General features: G+C 46.2%; 1 protein-coding gene across 1 annotated transcript in view; it reads left to right on the forward strand.

Moving 5' to 3' along the window:
* Positions 1–9,075: 9,075 nt before the first annotated feature.
* Positions 9,076–17,686, forward strand: part of Lancl1 (LanC like 1) — a 37,331-nt gene continuing 28,720 nt past the window's right edge. Inside the window, exons 1-2 of the mRNA XM_028870049.2 lie at positions 9,076–9,446; positions 13,995–14,112. Of these exons, the coding sequence (XP_028725882.1) occupies positions 9,366–9,446; positions 13,995–14,112 (199 nt within the window). The 5' untranslated portion in view covers positions 9,076–9,365. The remainder of the gene's footprint in view (positions 9,447–13,994; positions 14,113–17,686) is intronic.

A 17,686-nucleotide genomic window follows, 5' to 3' on the forward strand; every position in this document is an offset into this window, starting at 1 on the left:
GTCTGAAATGCAGAGAAGTATAGCTTGGAAACCTTTCAGCGGGTAGGAAAGAATGGAAGCCACATGCATAGGAGAATTCACCAAGGAGAGAACTGAGTGCAGAGTGGACTGGACGGAGAACAGGGTGGAGGACGTCCCTGCTATGACAAAAGTCGGCTGAAGAAAAGAGATGACTCATGAAATTAACATCTCAGTGCCAGGAGCAGGTTATCTCTTGTGAGTTATTGGTCAAGGTGACCCCAGAGTCCTTTAAATCAGCACATGCTGTGGCCATTCTTCTTAGTTGCCTGCCACAACTAGACCGTAAAACCATCCTGCTGAAGACATCACGCACTTCGGTTGTCGAACAGAGAAATCAACAGCACGGACCAGGAAACTCTCGCTGCTGGCTAGATTTCATAGTGTTGGAAGGTGCCACACAGACTGCAGGGAGAAAAATACAAAAATGGTATTACCCAGTGATGAACCGAGTGTGCTACACCACTGACCTGTGAGAAGTACCCATTGACGCAATAGTGGTATGGCTGTTGTGTGGGTAACCAATTGCTTTCTGACCAGATCTGAGGCCTGCTACCCTGGCTAGGGAAGGCATAGGCCCTGTGAAGACTCTACTTTTGTTTTGCTAAGCGGCCATGTGGTCAAACTCCCTTATAATCTTTATGTTTCCACCCATAGATTTGTGCAGCTATAAACTTATGTCAGAGAAGCTTCTTTTTGCAGTGGGCAGTAGTAGTAAAAGCAGGCTCATAACTGGTCAGAGTGCTGAGAATAAGTGCCTCCGAGTGCTCAAACACGGACAGGACATCTAATATCAGCATCACACCCCTACAGGCTCAGGCAACATCAAGGAAGAGGTAGCAAGAATGCTATGAAATATTGTCTTCTGGACATGATATGGCTATTGTACAATATAAACTCAAAGCAGCTGTAATTATCTATATAAGACCAAGCCAGGTAAAAATTCCAGCATAGACGGAGAGGAAGTCTTGAGGCCCCACCCACATCAGAGGAGCTATTGGTAGTTGATGGCTGCTTGGGGAAGGGGGGTCGTTTTTCTTTGGGAATGTGGCCACTGGCAAATTGTCCATGCCCAGTGGATGGCCACACCCCAAGCACAAATAAGCTGTACTAATTAAACTCAGGCAGTTATTTAAAAATAACAAAATAGCCATACAGTTGTGAGGGGAATATTTTTAGGAAGGCCCAGGAGCAATAGAAGATAGAGATGATCAAGACTCGTTGAATACATGCATGAGATTTGCAAAGAATAAATAAAAAAACACTTATTTGCTACATGTGCATACATACATACACACATATGCAGATATATATTAGAGAGAGAGAGAGAGAGAGAGAGAGAGAGAGAGAGAGAGAGAGAGAGAGAAGAGAGAACCAGAGAGGAAGATGAAAAAGACCCTGGGATCTAAAGAAAGAAATGGCTTCAAGAAAAATAAGCATGGCTTCTTCTCTGCTTTATTATTGCATTTATGCTCTCAACAAGTCTTTAGGAGAGGGCACCAGTACTATGTACTGTAGTCACATGGTGAGTGAGATGGCCTCCAGCTCTCGAGGAGTTTAGAGTGTAAGATTAACAGAAATAAATGTGAAAGCAAGCAGGTGGTGCTCGCTGTATAAGAGGAGGTCCCAATGTTCAGAACTGAGATCCAGAGAAAGAGGCAATAAGGAGGGCCAGATTGGAAGAAGGCTTGGGAATTCTTTTCTATCAGAAGTTTTATGAGCTCCCACCTGAGAGATTCAGATGTAATTGTTCCACTGCAGAGCCCTGAGTACTAGAAATTTTAACGCTTCTGGATAATTCCTATGTGCAAGCAAGACTGACCCACCCCCACCGCATCAGTGGGCAGTTGATTTAATGAATTTCAAATAGCTACGCATGGGACTGCTTTAACGATGGACAGGAGTCCATAGAGCACTTGGCGCACAGACAAGGTCCTATGAACACAAGCTGTTGTTATTAGGAAGGGACGACAGGCCAGTCTCCCCTTCTCGGCCTTTTTATGTGCCTGCCAACCACAATGAATGTCCTGAAGGTTTATGAGCATTTGTATAAAGAGTGACAGCAAGCTTCCTGCTGCCCTCCCCAGAAGCCTCTGGCTCGGCAGTGGAGAGACGTATTATGGAGCTTCTGTCCCACAGAGGAAATGTGTGGAGTGGAATTTTTCCGCCTGAGGTCCAGGGAAAGCCACAGGACTCCCAGAAGACTTGCCCTGGCTAGTGCTTCTCCGCTCGGCTAGAAACGTGTTTGAACATATGGTTGAGAGATTTGTTACATTGAAGAGAGAAATTCTGGGGAAATAGAAGTGGAGTTGAGAAAAAAAAAAAAAAAAAAGACAGGTGGTCCTGGTTGGTGCATGCCTATAACCCCAGCACTCAGAAGGCAAGGGCAGGCCAGGCCAGTCTGAGTTTCAGGATGGCCAGAGCTACACAGAGAAACCTTGTCTTGAGAAAAACAAAAGTTAGGAATGGCCCTTCTCTGAAGTGTCTAGATAAAATATTCAAAATACTGCCTAGAAGCCCAGGCTGGCTTAAAGTGGGGACACGAGACCCTCTCTCACTTCTTCCCTTTGTCCTCTCTCCCTTCCCCCTCTCACCCTCCCTCCTCTCTCTCACTCCCTCCCTCTCTTTAGTTCTCTTTCTTAGCTTTAGTCCAGAGAATACTTCAGGGACTACGATGTGCCAGATGTAAACTGGAAATCAGTCCTTTGCAGAGCTCCAGCTTGTTATTGATAGCCATGGTTTTTTAATATTCAAACTATACTCTTTCATATTCTTCTCTCTCTTTTTTTTTTTTAGAATCAGAATATGCCAAACTCGAGACTGCAAGTGAATCACGTAACAGTCCAGCCTCGTCTGCAATTCTTGCCTACAAGAGATTTGTATGAAGATGTTCATAACACAGAGTCAACCAATTCCCCCACGACACAGTATCTATCTGGCAGGAAGCTGGAGAAGCTGTATTATAAATGAGCTTTAACAGTGATGATGTATGAGAATCAGTCCTCAAGCAAGTTTTGTGTGACTCTTTGGAGTCTGAGTCTCTTTTTCTCAGCCAGTCCAGAGCACAGCCCTGAAGCCAGGCTTTGTGGCTCAGGTACTGTATTGATGAAGGAGGAAGGTCCTTCCTGCAGCCCGGCCTAATCGATGGCTGTCGCAGTCAGACCCGCAACACAAATGGTTCAAAACTGATGCGACTGATGCGACATGGTGGTAACAAGCTGACCAGCACATTCCTAAGCCTTTTCCCTGGTCTATGAGCTCTATTTCCAGATACACATAGCCCAACTGAGGCAGCTTCTTTGGCTTCTCACTGTAAAGTCCACAGTTACTCACCTTGACATTTGACCTCTTGATTCTTATAGCAAATAGAAAAGAAAAATGAAGTTTAAATAGCACGGCCATTGGGAAAGCTGGAAGTTTTTAATGCTTTCTTTTAGTGACTGAAAACTGCCTACTGTAAGGCAGGTCTGTAACTTGACACGAAGCACTCTTATTACTGCTGCCTTCTCCTCAGCCAGTGGGACAGGCTGGTCTGCATCTCAAACAGGGACAAACCAAGGATGAAGATGTATCGCCTCACGGCATGCGTTTGTGTTGTGTTGTGAGGATAGAAGTAAATGCAATTTACCTCGTTAGTGGTGTCTGAGGGCCAAGAGGTGGCTCAGTGAATAAAGATACTTGCTGCCAAGCCTGACAACCCAAGTTCAATCCCTAGAAGCCATGCAGAGAGAAGGAAAAAAAGAAAAAGAACAAAGTCCCTCAAGTTGTCCTCTACCCTCCACACACAGCACGCATGCAAACACACACATACACCATAAATAAATGTAATAAAAAATTAAAATATATTCTTAACTTGTAATGTTTTCTGATTTTGAGACAGATCCCAGGTGCAGGTCCAGGTCCATGATAGTTTTTTCATCTCTGGCTTACCTATATATACCATGCATGTATAAAACAAGCTCTATGTAACCTCAACAACTCAACACAGGCACACATTCTTGTAGTGGGTAGCCATTCCAGCTACCCACTACAAGATCTGGAAGTTTGATCTGGAAGTTCCAACCCCCATTGAGGCTTCGGTAACTATCACCCCTACAAGGTAGGGCCAAGAGAGGACCCGAGGTCCAGATGTGCCACTCTCTTGTTTCCTGTACCCTGGACGCTAGAGGTAGACCGAGGAGAGTTCTCCAGAGAACACCGCCGGACTGCTCTGCCTCTTCCCCAGAACCCGCAATCTACTATCCCTTCATTTGTAAGTTACGCCATTAAATAAATCTCCCTTTTAACTATGTGGAGTGGCCTTAATAATTTCACCAATATATTCTCAACAACAGATGGGAAAGCCTCTGTCTTCTTGCTCCTAAAGACATGAGCTGTGGGGTTGATCAAGATCCCTTCTAAAGGGTTAATAGGGAATGGAGAAAACTGTCTAAATGTTTGAACATCTTCGACCAACTTTCTATACTCACAGTCTTTTTAATCTCCCAGAGAAGCCCAGCACCCCTGTGTTTCATATAACAGGAGCTCTGTCCCAGCAGTTATAGGTACAAAGAAACCTGTCAGCACACTGATAACAGTCCTGATCAGGCAGGGAGGCAGTGTTGTCTATACCATAGGAAACACGGTCTCCAGGATATTAAAAGTATACCACAGTGTGCTTGGTGAACGTCTGTTTACATGCCTGTTTCCTCTGCTGCCAATCAGTGGGGTCAGTACAATGGGAAAATTAGGAAGTTGCTTCATAGCTCCAACTGGATGTTACACCAACAGGAGAGTGATACTAAAGTCAGCCTTAGATAATTGCTATTTTATAGCTTTTTGAGATGGAAAGAAAATAGACTACTCTTAAAATAAGATGCAATCAGGTAGAAGTGGAGGAATAAATAAAAGCCATTGGCCGTGTGTGTGTGTGTGTGTGTGTGTGTGTGTGTGTGTGTGTGTGTGTGTGTGTGTTGTAGAGGAGATGTTTCTAAAAGAGGAAATAATGTAGAGTCTCGTGGTCTATCTCCTCCCACAGATCAATGATATAACTAATGAAGTTCAAGGAGATGCACCCTAGGCAGCCATAGTGCCGTCAACAAGAACAGAGGAGGCGCGGGTGGGGTGGGGGGAGCACAGAAACAAAACTGTGCTGCCCTCTGCTAGCAGACAGGTACTATCAGTTATCAGCATTTCCACTGTGCATAAGAGACCACTACCCACCAAACCAGGCATCTCCTTTGTACATCAAAGCCAGACACAGAGTGGGTCAAAAGATGACCTCCTTTCATAGCTCCCTGGGTAGCCAGTCTCAGCCATGAGGCTTAATGCTTACCAGTGGAGACATGAGGGGGGTGATGGATTCCACTGCTAGCCTGTGCATGCCGGACCTCCCCTCAGGCAGGAACACAGGTGTACCTCTGACCACCATGGACAGTGTGAGAAGGGTAACACACTGAAGTGGAAGACATCTACAATCCTGAATGGTGACACGGAATGAAACTAACCTAAACTAAGAGATGTGCTTGAAGCCCCTTCCCAGCTGTGACTTCGCTTTCACCCTGGTCCCTGCTGTGGTGTTTGGAGATTTGAGGTCTGAGGATAGAAATAGCGAACCCTCAGATGATCCTGGCTGTCTCGACTTGATAGCAATCTTCCCAAATTTCTGGAAGTATCCCCCATTTTAAAGGCAATGGTGCAATCTGAGAGTTCATATAAGACAGCTTTAAAAATTTAAGAGAAGGAATATAAATAGAATATAAATATAAAGAGAAGGAATTATAAAATAGACATACTTAAAAATCACTCCTAATTTATTAGAAGTGGAAAGTCCTTGAGAAATTCTGTCACTCAAACCCGTGCCAGGCACAAATGTGTTCAGCCACCGTAAGTACTACAGGTGAACATATAGGGACTATGATGGGTGGGATTTCAGGCCCCAAGCTCACACAGGGCTGTTCTAACTCCAGATATGTCAGCATGACTACAGTTGGAGACCGTCTTTAAATCGGTAATGAAAATTAACAAATGACAGGGTCCTTGTGGGAGACAGGACACAGACGATGTAGACTAACATGGTCAACTTAGACTATTAGACAATCAATGCCAGACAAGTAAGGATGACAGAAACTGATAGGTCCAAACAGAAGCAAGATAAACTAATCCAGTGGTTCTAGAAAGCAATCTAGCAGTATTGGGGAAATTAATTTTGAGAATTTCCTATGATCCAGAAGTTGACTTCTGGTATATATAGAATGCGTATACCTAATCTATAATAATAATAATAATAATAATAATAATAATAATAGGAGGAGGAGGAGCATGTGCCTAGGTCTGGAGAGATATCTTCAGGGGTAAGAATGCTTACTGAACACACATGAAGGTGTGAATTCAGATCCCCAGCACCCACATAAAAACCAAATGTACAAATCCATGATCCCAGCTTTGGGGTTGGTGGACACAGGAGACTCTCTGGGATTGAGCTGACTGTAGCCAAGGAGAAAAACAGCAATCTCCGGGCTCAGTGAGACACTCTGTGTCAGTGAAACAAGGCAGAGTGACAAAGGACGCCACAACCGTCTCTGGCTTCCTACAGGAGTGCCTCTGTTCCCAGTGTCCACAGTGCTGACTGGAACTGAGCATCTCATTGTACTGCTGTCCACCTGGCACATGCTTCTTTCAGCCACCAACACTCCCCTTTCAGATTTTCAAACTTCCTCCATCCATGCCCTACTCCCATCTTTCTGTCCACAATCACCTTGTCAAACATTGTCTCATGCTAAATGTTCGACTATCATGAAACATTCCTTCTGTTAGCATTTAGGCATCTGTACTGGCCTGCCCTTAGGGTCCTGACAGGATATACCCTCAGCTGTAGCCACTAAGAGCACCACCTGTGCGCATTCACTACATTTCCTTATAAGAGGCAGGTCTTGCCCTCCTCCTGTCTCTTTCTCTTTCTTCTTCTAGTCCCCAGGTAACCGGGAATGGTCTCTACCCACTTCTCTGTCCCTTCTCTCCCCTCCCCTCAATAAACCTCTCATGTGGGCCCAGTTATATGCTGTAACTCCTTCCCACCGTTTTTTACATTGTAACACCTTCTGTAAACTGTTAGTGTATTTAAATGTCCCTGGACTTTCAATCGCTCATGTAAAGACTTTGATGGGATATCTTGACACTGAACTTGCAATAACTACAGAAAGAAGAGCTGATAAAATGCTCAATCTCCTCTTCCTTTCCTCTCTTAGACGTGCTCCTCTAAACCTCCATATTTTCAGCTTAATGTTCGATAAGAACCTTCACTAACTCTCCATGAATGTGCTGAGGGAACTGAGCTAATGAATTTTCTGAGAGATCAAAAGTTATAAGAAGAAAAAAAAAAAAAAAACCCTGAAACCTTTAAGTAAGTCTAAGGCAGAGTTTGGGGGGGTGGCAACTTCACAGGGAAGAACTGGAAACAACCTGAAGAAGAGGAAGTTCATGAACAGTGAGAGGCCTGAGGTTTGTGCCCATTAATCAAGAGAGAGGGGAAAGAATCGACATTTTATGTTTTTTTATTTTATGCTTCCCCTCTGGCCATGTGGGGAGGGAGGGGGTGGGACGGAGGGAGTGCACTTGTGTGTAGGTATCAATTTAGGCCAAAAGAGGGCACTGAATCTCCTAGAGTTCTGTTGATTGTAGGCTTTTAAGGTGTGTCACATTTGTTTATGCTGTGGAACATTTGTTTAAAGATGCAAAGATGTGTTGCATTCTTTTATGGTGCATTTGTTTAACTCTGTGAAGCTGTGTTACTGTGCCTGTCTAAAACACCTGATGGTCTAATAAGGACCTGAATGGCCCATAGTATGGCAGAAGAAAGGATAGGCGGGGCTGGCCGGCAGAGAGAATAAATAGGAGAAATCTGGGAGGAGGAGAAGAAGGAGCAAGAGAACAAGGAGAGAAAGACTCCAGGGGCCAGCAGCCACCGAGCTACACAGACAGATACGAAGTAAAATGGAAAGAAAAGGCATACAGAAATAGAGAAAGGTAAATGCCCAGAGGCAAAGCTAGATGGGACAATTTAAGTTAAGAAAAGCTGGCTAGAAACAAGCCAAGCCAAGGCCAAGCATTTATAATTAAGAATAAGCCTCCATATGTGTGACTTATTTGCTAGCTGGGTGGCAGGTCCTAAAAGAACAAAAGAGCAAAAACAACCAACCACAGTAGGCAGCCCAATATAGGTGCTGGGAATCAAATTCTAGTCCTCCTCAAGAGCAGCAAGAGCTCTTAGCCGCCAGGCATCTCTCCTGCCCGGACAGATAATTGAACTGGATTCTCATATTCTTTGAACAGAGAGGGCCTAATGTGTCCCCCAGTAGGATTTAATTTCAAACAAAAAAAACTTTTCAACCACAGAGAGTGTTAAGCATGGAGATGGCTCTCCATTCTTTGTCCTTCATTATTTTTTAAAGGCTTCAAAAATAGAATTAGAGTCTAATTTAGGCTAAAGAGCTGGCTCAGTGTCCTAAGAGCAGAACTATGCGTTTTTGCATAAATTCCCTGATGTTTTTTGTGACTTGTCCGTTGGTTGGTGCCTTTACAATGTTTTGAAGAAAAAAGTGTCCCCAAAGTATTTAACTAAAACATCTTGGTTTTGTAGTGGTGGTACTGGCCATGTGGTTTGTTGTTTTTATCGTTGTTCCTTCCATTGTCCCTTCTTTCTGTGTTTCCTTTTTTCCTGCTTTTCGACATGCAATTTAAAAAAGGTGCATCAGGTGTCTGCAGACAGTGCCCCACTTTCAGGTGTAGTTAAGGCTACGGCGTTGAGGTTTGAAAGCGACCCTTTCCTTCCTGCAGGCGAACAGGGCTTCCAACTCCTGCGATCTGGAACTGAACTGGCTGTCTTTCACAACGCGTTTACAAAGGAGGGTAGGAAACGCGGCGGGGCCCCATCACCGCTCCCGGGCGGGGAGTGAAAGGTGCCTTCCCAGAGCTTCCGCAAGCACGCCGCGCCTTTAAGACTCCGAAGCCGGGAGGCGGGCCTCCGCCTCAGCGTGCCCGCTGATTGGCCGGGCCTACAGGAAGGGGGCGGGGGAACGCGCAGCGTCTGTTATTGTCGGCGCGGTCCGGGACGCTTGCGAGGCCGGCGCTCCGGAGAGGCGGCGTGCAAGCCCCGTGGTCGCCCTGTTGCACCCCCCCCCTGACTCGTGGGCGTGGGGCGTGGGTGGAAAACGAGCCTCCCCCTCGCTCCCGCGGGGCTCCGAGCCGCCGTCCCGCGAGCGTGCCGAGCCGCTGTCCCGCCGTCGCGTTGGCGTCCCAGCCCGGAGCCCCGGCGCCCCTTGCGAGCTCTCTCTTTTCCCCTGTTCTGCAGGTTCGCGGGCGGCGTCATCATGGCTCAGCGGGCCTTCCCGAACCCTTACGCCGACTATAACAAGTCCCTGGCCGAGTGCTACTTTGATTCCACGGGGAGGGTGAGTTGAGGCTGGCCTGCATCGCCTCCTACTCCCCCTTTCCCCACCCCACCCCACCTCACCCCCGGCGCGGGGAGGGCAGAGCTCCGGAGGACCACACTCCTGCCTGGAAGATGGGGGGGGCGCTCATCCATCCCTTGCCAAAGATGTGTGATTGGAGCGGACTTACATAAGTGTCTAAGGCAGGATGTGCCGAGCCTTATCGTGATGGGTAGGGAATAAAAAAAAAAAACCACTGTCAACCTCGTTAACAGTGGGAGCATAGCCTCAGGTTTTCAGAATGTCAGTTATAAAAATTGTCCTCGAAGGGAGGTGAGGTACCTGCCTGTATATATTCACCCGGGCCACGTTATTTCCTAGTGAGCCTGCGCAAGTCTGGACAGCGTAATGAGAGCACACGGGCCTGTTGGGAGTTCGTCTTTCAGGGGTTGGTGCCTAGAGCAATGTGACCCACGGGCCTGAAATAACTTGTGATTTTACTGTTCTTTCGAAGCCATCTTTAAAGCTGAGAGTGGGGAGCCAAAGATTAGAAAAATCATTTGTCCTTTCACTCGTTTGCCTATGGAGAGGCGCTTGGAGAGGAGAGTCTGGGGTGTGGCACCAGGGACCTGTTTTCTCATGCCTCCTTGGCGAGTTGGATTGTTGGAAGGGATGCCTGCTTTTGGCAGATCACTGAGAGAGAGCTGAAGAGTGTGCACTCACTGTGTAGCCCAGGCTGAACTCTGCGATAGCCCAGGCTGGCCTTGAAATCACTGTCCTCCCGCCTCAGCCTCCCAAGCACTAGGATTAAAAGTGTAAGGCCGATGTATCTGGTGACCATAATTTTTTAAAAATTTTTCCAGCTTATTTCTTTGAAACTTGTCAACGCTGCAGAGAGACATTTTAGGTGCTGTTAGGGCAGCGGATGGGGTTCACATCTGTCAGGTTTATGTGGCTCTGTCGCCTCACCTCTGCAAACACACCTTAGTCGTTCGGTAGAGGGGTGAAGGATGGAGGTGCCATGTGGAAGGGAATGAAGTGTGTGTGTGGAGCCAGGGTCCCTTATTTAAAGACTGGATTACTTGCAGGGACAGCTGTGTGTACTTGTCCGGAGCCTCCGTGGCCTACCTGTGGCCATCTGGGCCTGTGTTCTGCCTCCCTCTGCAGATCAGAAGCTGAGGTATGAGTTAGTCCTGTCTGGTTGGAAGAAGACTTGGTGCTGTGTGCTGACTTGGCAGAGGGAGCGCTTGAAAAAGTGCCCCGATGATGGAACTTCACTTTTAGGCTTTAGGCAGCTCATAAATCAGTGCTTCTTATACATTTAATTTGTGTGGGTTTTTCTGGTTTTGTTTTACTTTTTTTTTTTTTTTTTTTTTTTTTTTTTTGGCTTCAGAAGAAATGTATCCACTCATTGTATTGTGTTGTGCAGGCCCATACATGTTACAGCCATTTGGACATCATAGGAGTCAGTTCCTGCCTTCTGCCTTGTTGAGGCATGGTCTACTCTTTGTACTGCTGAGCAGTGTGTTCCAGGCTAGCTGGACCACAGGCCTCTGGGTGACTCCTGTCCCTGCTCCCCATTTTGCTGTAGGAATGCTGGGATTAAGGTGTATACTGCCACATTCAGCTTTTTATATGTTCTGAAATCAAATGCCAAGTCAGGCTTTCATAGCAAATGCTTTGGTGCGCTGATACAGCATCTCAGGCTGTTTGCTTTGAATTTTTGAATGCTAAGCTAAAACTCACTTTGTAGCTCAGTCTGGCTAGCCTTTAACTCAAATATCCTCCTGAGTACTAGTATCATAGGTGTGAGCCACCACATCTGACTCTCAACACTGATTGGTTCATTCATTTCTTGAAGTGTCTCACTATGTAGCTCTGGCCTGGAACTCATTATGAAGTCCAGGATGGCCTCAAACTCACCAAAGTCCATCTTTCTTTACCTCCTAAGAACTGGGATTAAAGGGATATGTCACAAAAGACACAAATCCAAACTCTAAACCTGAATAACAAGGTGGCACATGGTAGAACATAGTTTGGGGATCCTACAAAGGAAGTTGCATCCATGTTTTTAAAGTCCTTTAACGTTGAACCCAAAAGGCCAAACCATAGAGCCCTGGCTGCCTCCTGTCAACACAAGGATGTGGGAGGAGCTTCCTGGCATCTGCAGGGACTCTTCACATTTTCAATTTCAGTGATGGGATGTTGGCCACAGTATTTCCAGGCAGGTCACCTTTTAAAATGTTGTGTGCCCAGTAGAAAATGACTCCTGTCCTGAGACCAAGGTGTTCTCACTATAGCCTCCTAATGTCAGGCCGACTAGGACCATGAATTACACATGGTCTCTGTTCAGAAGATGGGTATGGTCATGTCAAGCTACTCCTCAACCTCTGAGACTTATAGACCTCTTCATATTAATACTAAAGTCTATTATGTCTTACTAAATGTGTCTCAAGTCTTGTTGAAGACCTAACCTTTTGGCAGAGATTGTTAAATAACAGGCAAGTGTCTGTCAAGCTGTGGATTCTTAGTGGTGCTTTTCACTGCGCTGGCCACAAACCTTTTCAGAGATGCTCCACAAAGGTGAATCTTTGAATATTATTAGTACTAATACTTCTGACACTGCCTTCTTACAGCCTTAAATGGCTCTTTCCATGTCCATGTGTGTGCAGGGAGGCATGCACATGCGTGGGTTAGAGGATAATGTCTGTTGCTCCCTGTGTGCTATCTTTTGTTTTTTTGTTTTGTTTGTTTGTTTGTTTGTTTGTTTTGAGGTAGGACCTCTCTGGCATGGAGCTTGCCAAGTAGGCCAGGACTGGCTGTCCAGTGATTCCCAGGAATCAGCCTGTTTCCTCCTCCCCAGCTCTGAGATTATAAGCTCATGCCAGCATGCCCCGCTATAAGCACATGCCAGCATGCCCAGCTATTAAGTATGTGCCAGCATGCCCTGCTTTTATATATACTGGTTCTAGAGGTCAAACTCAATCTTTCACGCTTGTAAAGCAGGCACTTGACTGACAGAGCCATCTCACTAACCCAAGATGCTCTTAAAAATGAGGTTGTAAGGCCGTTGGGGTGGCTTGGCAGGTAAAGGCACTGCCAGGCGAGCTGAGGACCCAAGCAGAAAGAGAGAACTGACCCCTGCAGTTGTCCTCTGCCCTCTCCCCGTGTGCTTGCCATGCATGCACGAGCAGGTACACACACCCAGACTAATAGAGAGAGCCTCTGCTGATGGCCAGTTCAGGTTTGATACTACAGTCTGCCCATGATGAAACACGTTTCTGTACTTGTAATGCTCCTCAGCCCTGTTCTGAAATTTTACTGGTTTTATGGAATCCCAGTATGAAGTCAATAGCAAGTTCCTGAATAGTTGACACATTGAAGTGACTTTTTAAAGTCACTTAGAGTGTACAGTACTTTGAAGATGCTTTCTAGATGCTGTCATAAAGAATATGCCTTTTCGAGAAAGCAGAAGAGATGGCCCTACAATTGGGAGCACTTGTTGCTCTTCACAGGACCTGGGTTCTATTCCCAGCGCCCCCATGGCAGCTCACTACTGTCTGTAACTCCAGTCTTAGGGGATCCAACACCTTCTTTGGCCTCCTCAGGCACCAGACACACATAGTTCACAGACAGGCAGACTGTCACAATCCCATCATATATAATAAAAGTCAATCTGAAAAAAATGAAAAAGAATATACCTTTAGGGATATGACTTGTGAACCTCAGCTTGCCCATCAGTCTGTAGGCCCTCATTTGGCGTCACTAACCCCAGGGCTCCAGCATCAGAGTACACCCTTGGCACAGAGTGGGTGGCCTGTAAGGATGCATGAAGCAGGTGTTACTCTCCAACTCCAGGAAGGTGGCTGCAGTAGGAAGTTAGGGGCTGAGCAAGGGCAATCAGCCAGTAATAGGAGGACACAGCCAGGCCTCTTGCCGCACACTGTGCTGGTTGAGAGTCTCATTCCAGGCTTCATGTCCTTTGTGCTTGAGGTTCCTGATGATCACGGACTTGTTTTGCTTTTTAAAATGGTGCTTTGTCCATCCTTAAAAGTAACAAACAAATAAGAGTATTTCCTAAGGGGATTAACATTGTCACGGTTTGGAATCCGGCAGCTGAGATCCAATGGGTGTCTTTAGCTTTATGTTTAAGAAAATGACTTCTACCTCGTGCAGTAGAGCACACCTTTAATCCCATCACTGGGGAATCAGAGGTAAGGGGATCTCTGAGTTCAAGGCCAGCCTGGTCTATTCTTTTGACACAAGGTCTGATTGTGTAGCCTTGGCTAGTCTCAAAGTAGCTGGCCTCCTGCATCAGCCTACCAGATGCTGAGCTTGCAGGCACGCGCTGCCCTCACCTGGCTCATGGTAACTTTTTAAAATAAACATGTTGGCTTAAACAGTATGAGCTCCCAGCATGGTTTCTGGAAAACCTAAACCTTTAAGGCTGCTTTAAGTTTTACGTGATATTTAATTTCCATGAATAGAAAATATCATCATGAAGCTATTAGTCTGTCAATGTGATTGACTTCTATTCTTTTTTAAAATGTTGTTCTTTAATTTCTACAGCTGACTCCTGAGTTCTCACAGCGCTTAACCAATAAGATTCGCGAGCTCCTTCAGCAAATGGAAAGAGGCCTAAAGTCAGCAGATCCTCGGGATGGCACTGGATACACCGGCTGGGCAGGTACAGAGCGAGTGCTGACTGAGCTAGCGTGCACACTGGTGAGAGCCAGAGCAGGACTTCCCACAGCAGTTAGGTGTGGCCTGCGCCTGCTGGCCCTCCTGTGCGTCCTGGGAGTGCAGTGTTCCCCACCCCACAGACAGCCTTCGGTGTGAAGATTGTTTAGGGAGGCAAGCACACTGTGGTGCTCATGTTCTTGTGAAAGACTGGAGGGAGACCGAGGTTAGCCTCCCTGCTGCAGACAGGAGGGTGCTGGCAGAATATTGAAGAAAGCTGTCTAGGTGCGTAGCATTTCCCATGGGCTTTGACTACTAGGGAGCCTCCATTTTGAGCTATAGGACTTTGAGTCTGAAAATGCATGTTCCTGGGCCCCACAGCGGAGCTTCTCAGTGATTCATAAGCAGAAGCAAGGACTGTGCATTTTACAAACAAATGTGGACGCTGATGTGTGGGCTGCTAGCTAGAGCTGCTGTCTAGGAGAGGCTGACTAACAGCAGGTTCTTCACAACCCTCTTTAGTGTGAAGAGTCACATTTCCTTACAAGGTGGGGAAGACAGATGAAATCTGTAACATAATTGGAGAGAGCAGTGGGCCAACCGTTTATTTATATGTTTGTTTGTCTGTTTATTTTTGAGACAGCGTCTCACTTTGTAACAGTCTTGGCTGGCCTGGAACTCACTATGTAAATGAGGCTGTCCGCAAACTCACAGTGATCCACCTGCCTCCACCTTCCAAGAGCTGGGATTAAAGACGTGTGCCACCATGCCTGGCCTAAGGCAAGATAACATTGGTCCAAACAGTTGAGTTTTAAGTTTGTTATGTATTTTAGAAGCTGAACACAGGAAATATTGAGCAGAGAATAAAAGAAGTATTTTGTGTCAAGAAGGAAGATCTCAAAGTGTCATTTTTTTTACCTATTATAATTTCAATTATAGTGTAATTGACAGACTCAGGTCACTAATGAAGACTTTTACTATCTTTATTTTAAAATAACAGAATTTGGAGAAAACAGAATAATTCCCTCCACAGGTGCCATGACATGTCCTTCTCTGCAAGGTTATAAACTATAGGCCTAGGCTCAGATGCTTTCCTGGACATGTGAAATTTCCATTATCTATGAAGTGTATTTTGTTGTCTCTGACCAGAGAAAGAGGCACAGACTGACCTGAGCAGATGGTTAGACATAGTTCCAGGGCAGATTACAAAAAGGACTCCAATCCCTGAGTCACCTGTTCACATGGACTCATGTCATTTTAAAGAACTTTGCCTGGGAGAGGGAGAGAGATGGCGGCTGACTGGTTTCGGGTTTGAATGACTAACTTGACAAGGTCAGGAAAAGCCATCCATCAAACGTCCTGAATTGCTAGGCTTAGTCGAGAAGCTAAAAGTCACACTCCTTCAGCAGAGCTGTTTTTCCTCCTCACTGGAATGTGCCTGGCTTAAGCGTTTTGGCTGCGTCTATGGCGGCCTCCCCTTCAGCTCTCATTGTCTTACCCCCAAGCAGCTCGCTCTCGGTGCTGGCTCTGGGAAGAGCTCCCGTGGCAAGCGGCTGGGGCAGATGGGCACACTGAGCGGTGAGGATGTCTTCAGTTGCTGGTGGGTTTCTGAGGAAGCATAAAATCTTGTAGATAAATTTGCTAATGGCTTCCGAGGCAAGGTTCCTAATGTCCCCTCATCGAACGCAGTTAAAATATCATTATTCCCGCGTAAAATAAACTGTCTCCTCCAGCGTTCCGATACATAAAAGGCTGTCCTGTGCCAGTATTCAGTCTGAAAATGTAAAGCTCTGAGTTGATTAAGATACAATGCTGATTCAACCGCGGGAAATCGTAATCTGTAAGGCTTGTGTAACCTTACAATTTATGGACTCCTGTCTAGTGACAACTAGTGTCACTTCCTTCCTGACTGAAGATTTAAAGGTACAGATGAGGCTGCCCAGCTGCCTGGTGCCTGTGTGCCGTCCGCTTGCTCAGCTAGCCTCGAAGATGAACGGGTTCTGGGAGGAAGCACTGTGTGTTTAGTACCACATTGTACTTACATCCAAACACGTGCACTCCTATAGCTTTTCCATTTTCTGTCTTTCAGTGAAACCTGAGACTCAGGGACGGGGTACTTCAGCTTTCTGCCAGGGCGCCTCTGTGTGATGCGTGCTTTAGAAGATGAGCATTACCATTAGAAGCTTTCCATCTGGTTCCACCTACTAGTGTGGTCTGATAGTTAATTCTGGCTCGGCTTAGCGGAAACTTTGGAATGACCGCATGTGTACAAAATCTGTTGTTAGTAAGGGTTACTATGTCCAGTAACTTGCAGTAAATCAGGGGCTGGCAGGATGGCTTGGTAAAGGGCCTGCTTCCCAAGCATGGGGCTGGAGTGCCCCAGATCCCAACTAGAGAGCAAGAGAGCATAGCAGCCCACTTGTAATCCCAAACCAAGCGCTCCTGTAATTGTAGCACTCAGGAGGTAGAGATGGTTTCCCGTGGCACACTGGTGAGCTAGACTACCCAAATCTGCCAGCTTCAGGGTTATCAAGAGACTGTATCAGCAAATAAGGTGTACAATGGCCAAGGAGAACACCTCACATCAACCTCTGGCCTCCACGCACACAAGTCTACATGTGTGCAAACACATGCACACTACATGCAGATACACTAAAGAAAGTGGGGGAGGAGGAAGGTGGGCAGGCCTCACTTGTCAAACTGTTCTGCGAGGACTGTCATGGCTTTTGCTCTGAAATGGAACATGAGGCTATTTCACAGAACCAAGAGTGTTAACTGTGTAGTTTCAGTCGAATTTAAGATGCCATCATTAAGCCTCACACCCCTGGCATCTATCCTTTTACACTGTGGTAGAGAAGCAGAATTCTGTGATCTTGGAAAGAAGAGAAGAGATCCAGGCACCGCTCCTGTGAACAGTCGCTCTGACATTGGCATGACAGAGTGACAGCGCACGGACATCCGTGCCCAGCGGGGAGAGCAGATCCCACCCCAGGTGCTCTCCTTTAGTCCACTGCTCTGTGCCCATGTGTGTCTCCACCGTGTGGAGTCTGTAGAGGGTCTCCATGTCAGAGCTGAGAACTGGAAGCCGAGCGAGGCCCAGTTCTGGGGTCACACAGACAGCAGGCGACAACGATAGGCTTCTGTCCTGCAAGCCTGCTTCACGAGTCATGTCCTTTGCCTTTGGAGTGAGTCTGTGTGCATGCTTCCTACCAACTACTGCATTTGTGTTCATCATGTATGTTTGTAAGGGAAGATTTTCCCAAGATCTCTGAGATGGAGTAGTCTGAGCCCTGACAACCTGATACCTGTACTGTACATCATTTTAGAATTGCTTATGACCAATCAGAGTTCAGTATTTTATTTAAAAAATATGAACAGAATTTGAAAAATAGAGAACCAAGCCTTATTACCAAGGCAGCAGAGGGACAGGTAATTACTGATATGCCTGCAGGTAGGTTATTAAGGATTGGGCATAAAGTAAGTTCTAGAAGTTTTTCTCAGCATTGCAGCAAAAAAACTGAAATCTCTGGCATTCTTTTGTAGAAAATGTGTTTTCCTATTTCCTAACCCTATAATTACAC

This window comes from Peromyscus leucopus, chromosome 13, assembly GCF_004664715.2.
Source record: "Peromyscus leucopus breed LL Stock chromosome 13, UCI_PerLeu_2.1, whole genome shotgun sequence".
In the NCBI taxonomy this organism is placed as follows: Eukaryota; Metazoa; Chordata; class Mammalia; order Rodentia; family Cricetidae; genus Peromyscus; species Peromyscus leucopus.